The 13656-nt window shown below is 44.8% G+C and overlaps 1 protein-coding gene across 1 annotated transcript in view; it reads right to left on the bottom strand.

Annotated features, from left to right (window-relative positions):
- Lmtk2 (lemur tyrosine kinase 2) overlaps positions 1 to 13656 on the bottom strand; it is a 92767-nt gene that overhangs the window by 15784 nt on the left and 63327 nt on the right. The window contains 3 exon segments of the mRNA XM_028890320.2: positions 318 to 467; positions 5395 to 5516; positions 7087 to 7171. Coding sequence (XP_028746153.1) covers positions 318 to 467; positions 5395 to 5516; positions 7087 to 7171 — 357 coding nt within the window.

The following is a 13656-nucleotide window of genomic DNA, read 5'->3' as shown; positions in this document are numbered from 1 at the left end:
AACAGGTGTACATGGAAGCAGAGGTCTGCACTGGGTCATCCTCAGTTAGTCTCCATCGTATTTTTGAGACGGTCTCTCACTGGACCTGGAGTTCCCTGACTCAGCTAGGCTGACTTACCTAGGCTGTCAAGGCCCAGGGATCCTCCTGTCTCCACCTCCAGTGTGGGAAGACAGGTGCACACTACCACCCTCAGTCTTTACACAAGTGCTGGGGTGTGAACTCAGGTCCTCCTGCTTGAGTGGCAGGCCCTGCCCTGACTGAGCCCGCCCCCTAGCCCCTTGTTTTGTAGATCACAAAGCAGATGGAAGCTACCAACCATCTATCAGAATACGGCTGCTCCAGCTGGGGCTTCGGGAGCTTCGTGTCCCTCTCTCTAATGACTTGATTGAGAACGTCCAGGTCGGAAAGGTCTGCATAAGGCTGAGCAGCATTACTGAAGAGTTCCCAAAGTGTCACACCCAATGACCTGTGGAAAGCAAGAGGGTCATGTTGAAGTCTCTGACAACCTCATTTTTATTTGCAGCATCAGCAACTGTATGGACAAGATATGCATGGAAGTGGTTATTAGTAAGATTGGGATAAAACAGCTCTTAAAATAATATCCCAATGGCAAAAAAAGAGCTATTTCTCTTAAAATGAGAGTGACCAGAAGGCCTTCTCATATTTACTTCATCACTAAAACAGAGCATAATAATAATTACAGGAATTCAACAATAGGATCCCTTGTGACTTTAAAATTTAAAGGAGCTGAGTGGTGGTGGTGGTGGTGGTGGTGGTGGTGGTGGTGGCGGCGGCGGCGGCACACGCCTTTAGTCCCAGCACTTGGGAGGTAGAGGCAGGCGGTCTGTAGAGCCAGTTCCAGGACAGCCAGGGCTGTTAGTCAGAGAAACACTATCTCGAAAAACCAAAACAACAACAAAAAGACCCCACAAAAACCAACTTAAAAGGAATTAGTTGAAAGATTGATGGAATGTGCTAAAGCTTGACAAAATGGTTCAACAATATAAATACTCCGAATTCTGAGGTGGGGAATCCTACTGAATAATGATAAACACCATAAAATAATTCTAAGAAACTTTCATGTGAGCAAAACTCACTTGGCAGTTAGACCTGTCACCTGTTGCTTTGGTTACTCCTCAGCATCCCAGCTTTGGCAGCTGTCTGATGCCAGCATGGCCTGACCATGGTGTCACCACAGTGGGACACCCTATCTCAGGGTCTATCCAACGAGCTCTTATGTTATTGGTGCTGTCTTTAGACAAGTTTTCACTGTGTAGACTATGCTGAAATGGAACCCACCACATAGCCTAGACTGATTTTTAATTCACAGTGGTCCTCCTGCCTCAACCAGCCAAGTGCTGGGATTATAAACATGTGATATAATACCCAACCCCCGCCCCTTGTCCTTGTACCCTTGAGCTCTGTCCCCCTGGAAGGCCTCAGCTGCTTAGCTGAAAGCAAGTATTTTCCTCTCCTTCCCAGCCTCTCGTTTCTTCCACTATTCACCAGCATATGGGAATCTTTGGGGATGTTCTCAGGGAGTCATGCCTGTCATCTGGGAAGTTTAAAGTTCTAAAAATTTTATTATTTTATGTGTATTTGGCCTGCACACATGTCTGCGCACCATGGAGGCCAGAAGAGGGAAGAGGGCATTAGATCCCTTGGTACTGGCGTTACAGTTGGAATGTGAGTGACCGTGCTGCGGCTGGGGATCGAACTCAGGTCTTCTGCAAGAGCAGCCAATGCTCTTAACCACTGAGCCATCTTTTTAGATTCTTCTGGGAGAATTTTCAAAAAGTAAGTTGGTATTTAGGATCCACATCACCGTTTTTTTTTTTTTTTTTTTTTTCTTTTTTAAAGTCAGGATCTCACAATGTAGCCCAGGCTGGCCTGGAACTTACTATGTAAACTAAGCTGGCCATGAATGCAAAAGATTTGCCTGCCTCTGCCTCCCAGTGCTGGAATTAAGGGTGTATGCCACCATACATGGCTCATATCTAGTATTCAGTGACAGAGCCAGGTTTGGCCTGGAAAAGTGGAATTTTTCAAAAGCTCCCTGCGATTTGCAATTCTGTCTTCTTCCAGATTTGGGTGTGTGGTTATGAGACTGTTCAATGCCTACTAGGAACCTGTGAGTAACAACAGCACAGAGTGGATTTATTTGCTGTTGTGCGGCCTGGTGTTCAATTTCCTGATGCTTCTTTACAAGTGACTGAGCAGAGCCAGGGTACTCCACGGAAACAGAGGTTATTGCTCCTAAGGGAGGAAGAGGATGAAAAGCTCTCACCCCAGCCCAGAAGGCAGCATCATCTTCTCCCTGGCAAAGAATCAGCAGGGTGGATGACCACTTTAAATAGAAAATGTTTAAGACACTGTTTACTGACCTTGGAGAGTTGCCAATTTCACTGAGGAAAAGAAGGAATCCATGTGAAACATAAACCGAAAGGCTTGTTTGGCAGGTGGCAGGCCCTGCACAGCCTCTCTCCCTGCCTCGGTTTCCACAACCCTCATTCACCTCACCTCCTTCTCCTCTTCCAGTAAGACACTGTCAGAGCAAAGCCCCAGGCTCCTGCCACCCCCAACTCTCCAGAAGACAGGAAAGAAAGCACAGGCTCCCCAGATCCCTGGGCCCACGGGTCTTGTTCTTGGAGGAGGAATGTGTCCTGCTGCTCTCCCCACCTCCACTCTACACTCTGCATGAGGTTCCCTCATCCACCTTGGCATGAGCGGTCTGGAGGGACCTGGCACTGCTGCCCGCAACTGTTCTGACAGTCAGAAACAGGGCCAACTCTGCCTTGGGGAACACAGGCTCCATTTTCACGTCAATCATCCTTATAAGTACAATAAAAATGCCAGTGAAGCATAAAAAAAATCTTCTTGAAGAATCTCAGGTGGGTAAGAAGGAAGGAACTTTCAGCGTGAAGCTAGAATTGTGAGCACTGAGAATACAAAAGCCATGTGTGAGTCCTGGGGCATCCATGTAAACACCTAGGCTTCTTTGCATGGTTCCTGAGGCTCCGTGGAAGAAGACAATGCTGAGCAGGCCAAAGCCCTGGATCCACCCAGGTAAGGTGTCCCACAGGAAGATTCTGCTTCAGGGCAGGTATAAGCCAGCTCCTGAAAGGCAAGCTGCCAGGCAGGGAGAGAACAATGACTAATGGGGCTGACTGACAAAGTACCCAGAGTCAGCCTTGAGCAATCCTCATTATCTGAGTGAAGCATTTCAAGCTCACTCTGCAAGGCCCTGAGAGAGTAGTGCCCTGTGTGTGGCAAGACAGCCAGGCACCCAACAGAGGCAAACACAGGTCCTCCGTGGGGGAGTGTGTCTCAGTCTAGACCGCCATGGATTCTCACCATAAGGAAAGCCAGAGGAAACAATGCTCCATCCAGAAGCAAAAAGTTACTTACTGCGGTAATTTGACACAGACCACACTTCAGTTCTAAAAAACTCTAATAATTTTTTAAAATTATAAATTATAAAACCCAACAGAGAGATTTAACAAAATAGACACAGCTGAAGAGGGAATATTAGAAATAGAAAATTAGTGGCTGGAGCACATGTTCTAGAATCCAAAGGGTGGAATGCAGAGGGTCAGTTAAGAGATGTAAGACAGAGTAGGAAACAACAACACATGTTCAATTAGCCTTCAAAAGGAGAGAACATAAACAGAGGCAAGGTTTAAAGGATAAGGGCTAAAAAATTTTTAGAACCAATGCATTTTTTTTTTTTTTTTGATTTTTCGAGACAGGGTTTCTCTGTGTAGTTTTGCGAACCAATGTATTTTATCAACCTATAGATTTAGAAGGTCAAATAAGTAACAAGCAGAAGTGGGTGCATCAATCCAAACTCATACAATCCACACTAGCAAACATCACAGGAAAATAAAAATAGGAGAAGAGAAAAAAGTCAGAAGAGTGGCAAGCCAGCCAGAGAGAAAATGTCACATTACCTTCTAAGAGCTTAGGCAGACTTAGAGCTGACTTCACAAAAGAACAATGGAAGCCAGGGGACAGTAGAATGACATCTTCAACATGCTGGGAAGAAATAACTGTCACCAAGTAAAAGTGAATTTAAGGGAGGAGAACAGAACAGGCAGGTGTGTGCAGGCTCATGGAAAATGAGTCTGTTAGCGGCAGGCCTCACTGAAGCAAACCAGGAAGGACACTTTCAGTAGGAGCAGCATACGCACAGAGGAAGGTCAAAGATCAAACACAAGAATGAACAAAGGAAACAGGTGGAAAGCAGTTTATTAGGTGGATAAATTAAATGAACACTGATGTTAAAAAGTAACATGTTAGGGGACTGGAGAGATGGCTCAGAGTTTAAGAGCATTGGCTGATCTTCCAGAGGTCCTGAGTTCAATTCCCAGCACCCACATGATGGCTCACAGCCATCTGTAACGAGATCTGGTGCCCTCTTCTGGCCTGCAGTTATACATGCTGTATACATAATAAATAAATAAAATCTTAAAAAAAAAAAAAAAAAAAAAAAAAAAGTAACATGTTAGCCAGGTGTGCTAACCTGCTTCACCCTTTTAATCCCAGCACTCGGGAGGCAGAGACAGGTGGATCTCTGAGTTCAAGACCAGCCTGATCTACAGAGTGAGTTCCAGGATATTCAAGGCTATACAGAGAAACTGGGTCTCGAAAAACCAAACAAACAAACAAAAAAAGGTAACATGTTTTTTGTTGGGGGAGGTGAGAGTAAAAGAAAAAATGAGACTACCCAACAATAGCACATAAGTGAACGTGTCCATGTGTACATACGTGAGGTGCACAGCTAAACAGAAGTGAAATGTTCTAGGTCCCTGCACTAGTCAAGACAGAGGGTTAGGAAATGAAGTCAGATTAAGGTCTGTGACGTTCACACATGCTGTAATTTCTAGGATAACTGGTAAAAGCACAGGCATAGAATGCATAGCTCCCAAATGAAAAGGAAAACAGCTAAAAAAGGAAACCAATCCAAAGCAAAGGTAAGACAAGGAAAGCCAAAAATAAACATGAAAACGGCACCCTGAAATGTCGATATCATTAAGAAAACCATGACACTGTCAAGTCTAAGATTTGGACATATCATTTTAGCACCCTTTGAAATGACCCTTAAAAATCAGTCTGACCTAACAGCCCAAACCCCTCTCAGCTTTCCCATTCACTTCAGTAAAGATCAGGTACCTACTCCATCCCAGGCTCTGTGCAGGCACAAATGTAAAACCCATGTAGTTCTTGTTTGTGGTAGAAGAAAATGGACAAAAGAAACAGTGTTCACAATTGTTATCATTGCTCTGGCACATGATGTATCTTCCTGCCTCCTACACCCTAACATAATTACTTTTATACTCAAAGAGAAGGGAGTCGGGTCCTTGCTAAGGAAACCAAATAAACCAGGTACTTACCAGATATTACTGTATTTAGTTGGATCTGCAGTCAGGAGTCTGTCTTGAAAGCTGGTCACTAATTCTGGAGCAGTCCATCTCAGGGGGAAAATCTTTTTGTCATCTGTCTCAATGTAATCCTCCTGCATGGTCACAAGCACAGTGTTCAGGGGGAATCCATGTGAGGGGAGTGTGATAGCTTAAGAGCAAAACATTCTCAAAAAACACACACCCAACCAAAAACACAGCAGGGGGAGGAGGGGAAGGCGGCATGAAGAGAGACTTCTGGATGGAAGGAAGGATGTGAGGTATTCCTCTGAAGACTGAAGGCTTTGTAAATGGGCCTCTAAAGCACAACGTTTGCTCAGTCACCTTTAGCACAGGCTAGCCTTCTTCACTGAGGAAGGACTGTGCTGGTTCCCACAGCTGCTGTTACAGGTTGTCCTCCCCCCACATACCAGCAGCAAAGTGACGGTGAGCTACAGACCCCAGAAGCCCTCCCTCTTCCTTAGCTGTAAGTAAGGGCTGCACAAAGCCAACGCCTTCGTGAGGGTGGAAAGGTGCTGCTAGCAATGACTTCACAGTACACACCAAGTGCTTCAGACACTATGGCTGCTGCCTAGACAGGGAACCAGCCTAAATCTGCAGGTTTTGAAAGCACAGGAAGCCACTAAATGAAGATAAATGCTATCTGTATGTTGCTGCTTAGAAAACAATGGGCACTGTGGCAATAAAATTCCCTTTAACAAAAAGATACAATTCATTTAATAGTATGTGTATGACTATTTTGTCTGAATGTATATATGTGTCCAAAGCCCAAGGAGGAGATCAGAAGAGGGTGTCAGATCCTCTGGAACTGGAGTTACAGACTTGTGAGCCTCCACTGGGTGCTGGGAACTGAACCTGTGTCCTCTGCTGCAAGAACAGCCAGTGTGCTTCAACCACTGAGCCGTCTCTCCAGCCCCAGCAATCTCTTTGCCCACGTCCTTGTCCAGCTGAGCTCAGCAAACACATACAGATGAAAATCTAATCTACTAATTTATTTTCTTTATGGTATATTTATAACAGTTTAAAAAGAACAAAACCATAAATACCAAGTTTATCAAACTTGTGCTGCAGTTTGACTGACTGTAGTGGAGAAACATCTACACGACACGTGTGCTTGGCTGTACAAATATTAATTATCATTTTCCCTACACACTAATTATTAATTTTTTGTATAGGGCTAGTGAAATGGCTCAACACACAAAGACACTTATTGCTAAGCCTGATAACTTGAGTTCTGTCCTGCAGAACCACATGGCAGAGAGAGAGAACTGACTTCTGCAAGTTGTCTTCTGACTTCCACATGCGTGTCCTCGGCATGCACATGCTCACTCACATACACATCCACATGAAATAAGTAAGTAGTACATAATTAAAGTATTTAATTTTTTATATTATTCAGTCAAACTGAATCAATTACACTGACTTACAAATGTCTTTAAATGGAGTCTTTCTAAAGCTGTCACACAACTTTGGCACAAAGCCACTGATTTAGACAAACCAGAAGTCAATGGTACCGTTAAAAGGCCTGGGACAGACCCTGCTCTAAAAAGGCCATGTCCCGCAGACTAAGACTCACCCCCTCTTCTAGCACAAGCAGCATCTTTCGGCCCAACTCCATGGCTGACACTACATGGGTTAGCAAGACAGAGGCAGAGCTTTGCTTACCTTGTATCTGCTAAATCCTATTCCATAGTCGCCCACTTTGACATTTAAGTCGGAGGTGAGAAAACAATTCCGTAGGGCCAGATCGCTGCAAATGGAAGGAGTAAGGCCAGTGTAAGAACAAACAGGATCCGAAGCCTGGACCTCATCACACAGAACTGCCGCAAGTCAGAGGCTTCCTTAGAAACCAGAGTGTCTTCAGCTCTCTGCTTAGTAATTAAGGTCCCATTTTTTGTTTTTGTTTTTTTTTTCTTCACAGTTTAAGAGTTATATCCCACACTCCTAACCACATTTTAGGCACATAACTAGGATCACTGGTTAAGTACTGAACATACTTACATCAGTAGCTTGGATCACTGTACTTACAGAGTAACTCAGGAAGGAACTTTGTTTTCTTTACAATCTGGTTAGAAACAGTCTCTCAATCTTTAATAAAGATGCAACTCCAAAGGTCCAAAAGCCACTCTGTGCCCTCACCCCATCTGCCCATCTGCCCTGACTTTTCAAAGCTATGCAGGCGCGCACCGGACCCTCTCCAAGAACTCCGTCTCTTCCCACTCTCCTGCGGGGGGGTGGGGGGGTGCACTGTCACAACATACAGTTTACAGACAGGATTCACTCGAAGAACAAGTGAAAACTGGTACTTTGATGGGTGGGAGATGGCTCAGGACCTAATGTGCTTGCCTTGTGATCCTAAGGATTTGAGTTTAATTCCCAGAGCCCACATAGAAATGCTGGACATGGTAGCACACATTTGCAAACCCAGGGGAGGCAGAGACAGGAGGCCAGCCTAGCCTATTGAGCGAGTTCCAGGCCAGCAAGAGACACTGTCTCAAAAAAAAAAAAAAATGGACAGGAAAAACAACATAAGAGATTGTCTTCCAGTCTACACACACATATCAAACAAAAACATTCTTCAATAAGTAAAAAAAAAACCTCCTTTGTTGTTTTGGTTTTTCAAAAAATTTTAAAGTATTTTTTTAAATACTTCTTTATTATTATTTTTAAATTAGTATATGAGTGTCTGTCTGTGTGTGGGTTTGTGCACATGAGTTTAGCTGCTCAAGGTCAGAAGTGGGTGTTTGATCCCCTAGAGCTAGAGTTACAGGTGGTTGTGAGCTGCCCAAGGTAGCTACGATGCCCTCGCTACCCAGGTGTTTCTCTAAGAAAAACCTCCTTTCTCTCTAAGTGATTCAGTTTTCTTATTTATTAGCTGGAGGAAGAAACAGTAGCTACTAGTGAGGAGAGGCTAGCAGCAGCTTTGCCAGCAGGTGAAGTGTTTTCATGTTCTCACCATCAACAGCTACAAGGGGCAGAGCAGTGGGTGGCAGCAACACTGCACCTTGCATTGTTGGGTCTCAATGGGCACTCCGAGTGTAACGCTGACTCAGTTGCACTGAGCGGCTCTCTATACTGCTCTCTATGTGTGGTGATTTGCGTGGCGCTCCACCACGAAGCCGTTGAGCCTTTAGCAAAACCTTGGACACTTTGTGACTTTGCTGTCGTGAACAATATAGAACCCTCTAATTGTTTTTTCTTCTTCTTCTTCTTTTCTTCCTTTTTCTTTCCTTTCTTTCTTTCTTTTTTTTTTTTGTAATTTTAGTGTGTGTACAGAAACGGGGATTACAGAAACATAAAAAATGTGCACAGAATGTTTTTAAATGTTAGGACTACTATCTAGATTCAAGGCAATGATATAATTGGCCTCCAAATGCTAGCATTAAGTATTCTCTGCACCCATTAATGTGCAAAGCTATGGAACAGAAAAAACACAAGGTGCTAGTGTGCAACTTGACGTCAAAGCTGCTCAGGTCAGGAAACACAAACGCGGCCAGCATTCTCCTTTAAGCTGAAAAACAGGTCTGGTGACAAGGCTGCCCAAGCTCCAGCCCTGCCTGGCTCTCGGAAGGCACTGGCTGGTCCCTCCATTTGGCGGCAGGCCCAAGGGTTCCCAGTCACATCTCATCACCATTTGTTTTTAACTCGGGCAGCTACACATCAGTCTGCCCATCTGTAGAAGGATTCTCCAGTGCAAACGGTTCAAGGTGATCAAGGACAGTTCAAATCAACCCACGCCAAGCTTCTCTCTATAGGAAGCAGAGTGACCAAGCTCCTGACAGATAGAGTGAAGACAGGGAGCCAGCTGCCTGAGATCCACTGAATACTCTTCCGGGAGCTTGGCTTACACTATCTTAGTCAATCTTGGTAACAGCACTTCTGGGTAAAGCAGATCCCCAACTCTACAGAAGAAACAAGCTCAGAGGGATCAAAGGAGACTCACAGTTGTAAAGCTGATGAGAGGAGAATTAACAACCCCAACCCCAGCTGACCCTCTCTGTCCTCCTCACTGTCTGCCTGCAGCAGCCACACACACTGAGGCTCTGAAGGACCATGTTCATCACGCTGCAGAACTCAGATGTGCCAGCATTATATCAAGAAATCTGGGGGGTGAGGGGTACACAAGCCTTCCTAAAGCATTGATGGCCTTTTTCCTGCTTATTAGGTCTATCCTTGCTGACCAGCAATGCTACATTACTGAGTACCTACTACATTACCAGCTACCCGTTGGGCTCTGGGAATGCAAAATTCTTCCACTGTGAAATTCTGACTAGACATAGAGGACAGTGCCTACAGACTGTCTGCAACTGCTGGCTGGACTTTCTGGACTGGTGACGGGATGGGATAAGGACTCCAGAGTGGCTTTTTCCTTGGGCTTGTCCAGCATCAAGTCTGAGCTGGACAGCCAGGCCTCTATGGGTCTCTACTGGCTCTAGCTTAGTCTCCCATTGTACACTACTGCAAAACAAGATGAAATACTCAAATAAGCAGTTTCTGGCTACTGGACACCAACCTGTCCAGGGTACTGACCCTGGAGGAATATGACAGCAGAGGTAAGTACCACTCTAGGGACCATACTCCATGCCCCCAGCTCAGAGTCTAAGCCCAGGGAATAAAACTTCCTAGTGGACCCCAAGAATGGAGGCTGACCCTGAACACACAGGGAAAGAAGGATGCTTTGACAACGTCTAACACCAAGGTTAGGTTGGGGGCAGGGCTCAGTTATGATGTCCCTACCTAGAACCCCTCAGTGAGGGGCTGGAGATATAGCTCAGTGGTATACATAAGACACTGAATTCCATCCTCAGCTCTGACAAGACACAAAACGAGCCAAATCTAAACAAAACCAAAAATGTTATCTAAAACCAAGGCCAACCTAGTTTTCAAGGAACTATCTCTAGGGCAAGGCCTTGATGGTTCCCAAGTGCATCCTAGAATCACTTGGGGGCCCCACTCCCCCACCTCTAAACAAAGCACAGCCGGCAGCAGACCTGGGCTGAGAATGGACGCATCCTAGGAGCCGGTGCGTATCTAAGGAGCCTCCCTTGGGTGTGAGCTGAGACTCCACTTCTGGAGGGACCCTGAGGCTTCTGGCCTATCCCCTCAGGTCCCTGTACCCTGGACCTGAACCATAGCCAGACAGCTTTGCTAAAACACAGTGTCACCAGGATAACTACCACGAGACAACCTTCCGAGAGCCAGGTCTAGACTAGAAGCCATGCTGGATCAGGATCCAAGAAAGCTGGTGTATTTTCTGTGAGCACATTTGTAATCAGTGGCCCAAGTGCTAGTTAAGAAGGGAGCTAGCACCTTTCACCTGGAATGCTAATTTTCTCAGGGGGCCTACCCTGGACCAGCCTAGAAAGACGCAGTATTTGGTGCTTTATATACCACAAATGATTTTCTACAGAGGGCTGTTCACTTGTAAGACAGAGGCATACCAGTAGATAGTGTGTCCCTTGATTTACTACTGAGTCTCATGTGGCCTAGAATGGCCTCAAACTCTGAGGTAGCTAGGGAAAACCTTGAACTTCTGGTCTTATCTGCCTCCACCTCCCAAATCTCAGAATCCCAAGTATGCATATCCATACCTGGTTTACTTAGGACTTGGGATAAATCCAGGGCCTGGCGGATACCATGCCAGTGTTCTACCAACTGAGCTACACACAGATTCCATATTAACTGGGGCAGTAAGGGTGCTGGGCTCCTTCTGTGCCCTCCTGAAGTACAAAGGTTTTTTTGTTTTTTGTTTTTTTAAGTCTTCCCCCTTTCCCTCTACCCTTCCAGGTAGTACAGAATAACAACTGGTAGGTACAGTCTTTCTACACAGTATGCTCACCAAAACAAATAGACAAAGAAGAGCACAAACTGTTATGACTACTGAATTGCGCCTTCATACTTGAGATATCACGGTACAGACATCCCTCCTATGAACCCTTAGCCATTACTGTAACACTCAACAGCACCGTTGGAGCCTACACTAGTTCCCTGTGTATGTCTGTCTCTCTCTCCCATTTGCCACCCTTTCAAGTAATACTAGGATAAGTATTTTGTTTTTCTGTTTGAGGTAGGGTCTCATTATATTGCCCAGGCTAGCCTTGAACTTGTCATTCTCTTATCTTGGCCTACTGACCATTGGTATAATATTCTTTTTCTTTTAAAGAATCTTTTTAGCTGGTGTGGTGGTATACACTTTAAATCAGCTCATAAGGCAGAGGTCGATGATCTCTTTGAGTTCCAGGTCACCCAGCACTACACAATGAAACCTTATCTTAAAAAAAAGGGAGGGAAGGAAGAAAAAAACAAAAAACAACAACAAAACCAGCCCAATCAATAAAAGGCTCCCTGGTATGCTATCATCTCCCGGGCAGATGCTCCTGTTGGCTAACAAGTTAGCTACTTAGCCAGCTTGAGCACATACACTACCCACCAAAGTGACCTGATAATACCCTGCTGCTCAGGAGACCTTGAGAGTGGAGGGCAGGGGATCCTAGGTTCTGGGTCACCTGTGGAAAGGTAACAGCAGCATGTGCTGTTCACACGGCCTTCAGGAATGCCACCTCTGAAACGTAGGCAGCCTGCGACCCTGAGATAAGGTACTCTGTAAACATTATGTAAAGACAGATTTTTAACTAGGGTGATTTACTAGATCAGTTTCCAACAAAAGGACAACTTCGGGTTAGACAGGTGGACTGGTCTATTTCAACCAAGTCCTCTGAGTCAACCAATATTCTAAATCTCAATTTTAAAATAACGCCATATGGAAGGCTATCCACACAAGAAGAATTTATAAAGAACAGAAGTTTGCCCCATAGGAGACTTTATATCAAACAGCCTGTGTGTGTGTGTGTGTGTGTTTGTGTTTGTGTGTGTGTGTGTGTGTGTGTGTGTGAGAGAGAGAGAGAGAGAGAGAGAGAGCGCATGTGTGTGGTGTGTATCTGGGCATCTGAGTGTGCAGTTATGCGTGCACATGTGTGTGTGGAAGCCAGAGGATAACCTCAGGTGCTGCTCCTTAGACACTGTCTTACAATACTACTTCCCCACTCCTATCTGTAAGCCAGCACTAGGATTACAAACTTGCAACACCACCCTGGCTCCTACAAAAATAAACAAACGAACGAACGAACGAACAAACAAATAAATAAATAAAAACACGGATTGGGACAGGAGAGATGGCTCAGTGGTTAAAAAGTACTTGCTGCTGTTGCAGAGGACCTGGGTTTCTTCCCAACATCCATATGGTAGCTCACAACTGTCTATAACTCTAGTTCCAGGAACCCAATGCCCTCTCTGAACTCTGAGGCCAATGCATGGGCGTGGTACACTTACATACACACAGGCAAACACTCATACACATTTAAAAAAAAAAAAAAACAAAACATGAGATAAATTGTCAGGTGGTGGCACACACCTTTAATCCCAGCACTCAGGGACGCTGAGCCAGGCAGATGGATCTCTGTGAGTTTGAAGTCAGCCTAGTCTACAGAGCAAGATCCAGGACAGGCACCAAAACTACACAGAGAAACCTTGTCTCAAAAAACCAAAAATCAAATCAAAATGTATGTTAAAAAAAAAAAAAAGATAAATATTTTTAATAATAAATTTAAATAAATAAAAAATATGGGGTCAAACTTGGTCCTGTAAGCTCTTTACCAATCAAGCTATCACCTACTCAGCCTAAAGCAGTTACTTTAAAAAGCAGAATGTAACAGCTGTCGATGGTTCTAAGATTTTTCTGTACCCTGAGCCTTTGTTCTTGAATATCGTCCAAATCATATGATTTATCTTTATTTGTTTTCAAGTCTCTTACGACTTTCCTTGAGGAAGCATGGGAAAACACTACTGGCTGTGACAGCTTTGTCATCTTTAAGAACACGGTGGTGAACAGGACTTAAAGCACACCTTCTAGCCATCTCTGGGAACCTCATGTTGCTGACTCTGATGGGATACTTTAAACTTCATGTTCTAATTATGTTTGTGTGTGTGTCTATTACGTGTGTGAAGTTGCCACTGAGGCCAGAAGAGGGTCCTGGATTCTTTGGAGGTGACGTTAAAGGTGCTGATGAGCCTGACGTGGGTGCTGGGAACTGAACTTGGGTTCTCTGAAACAGCAGTCTTAATCTCTGAACCATCTCTCTAGCCTAAGACACTTTTGTTGTTGTTTTTCAATAAAGGGTCTCTTTGTATAGCCTCAGCTGTCTTCACTCTGTAGACCAGGCTGGCCTCAAACTCAGA

Source organism: Peromyscus leucopus, chromosome 23 (assembly GCF_004664715.2).
Source record: "Peromyscus leucopus breed LL Stock chromosome 23, UCI_PerLeu_2.1, whole genome shotgun sequence".
Taxonomy (NCBI): domain Eukaryota; kingdom Metazoa; phylum Chordata; class Mammalia; order Rodentia; family Cricetidae; genus Peromyscus; species Peromyscus leucopus.
Note: the sequence above shows the minus strand (reverse complement) of the source record. Positions and strands in the feature narration are given on the sequence as shown.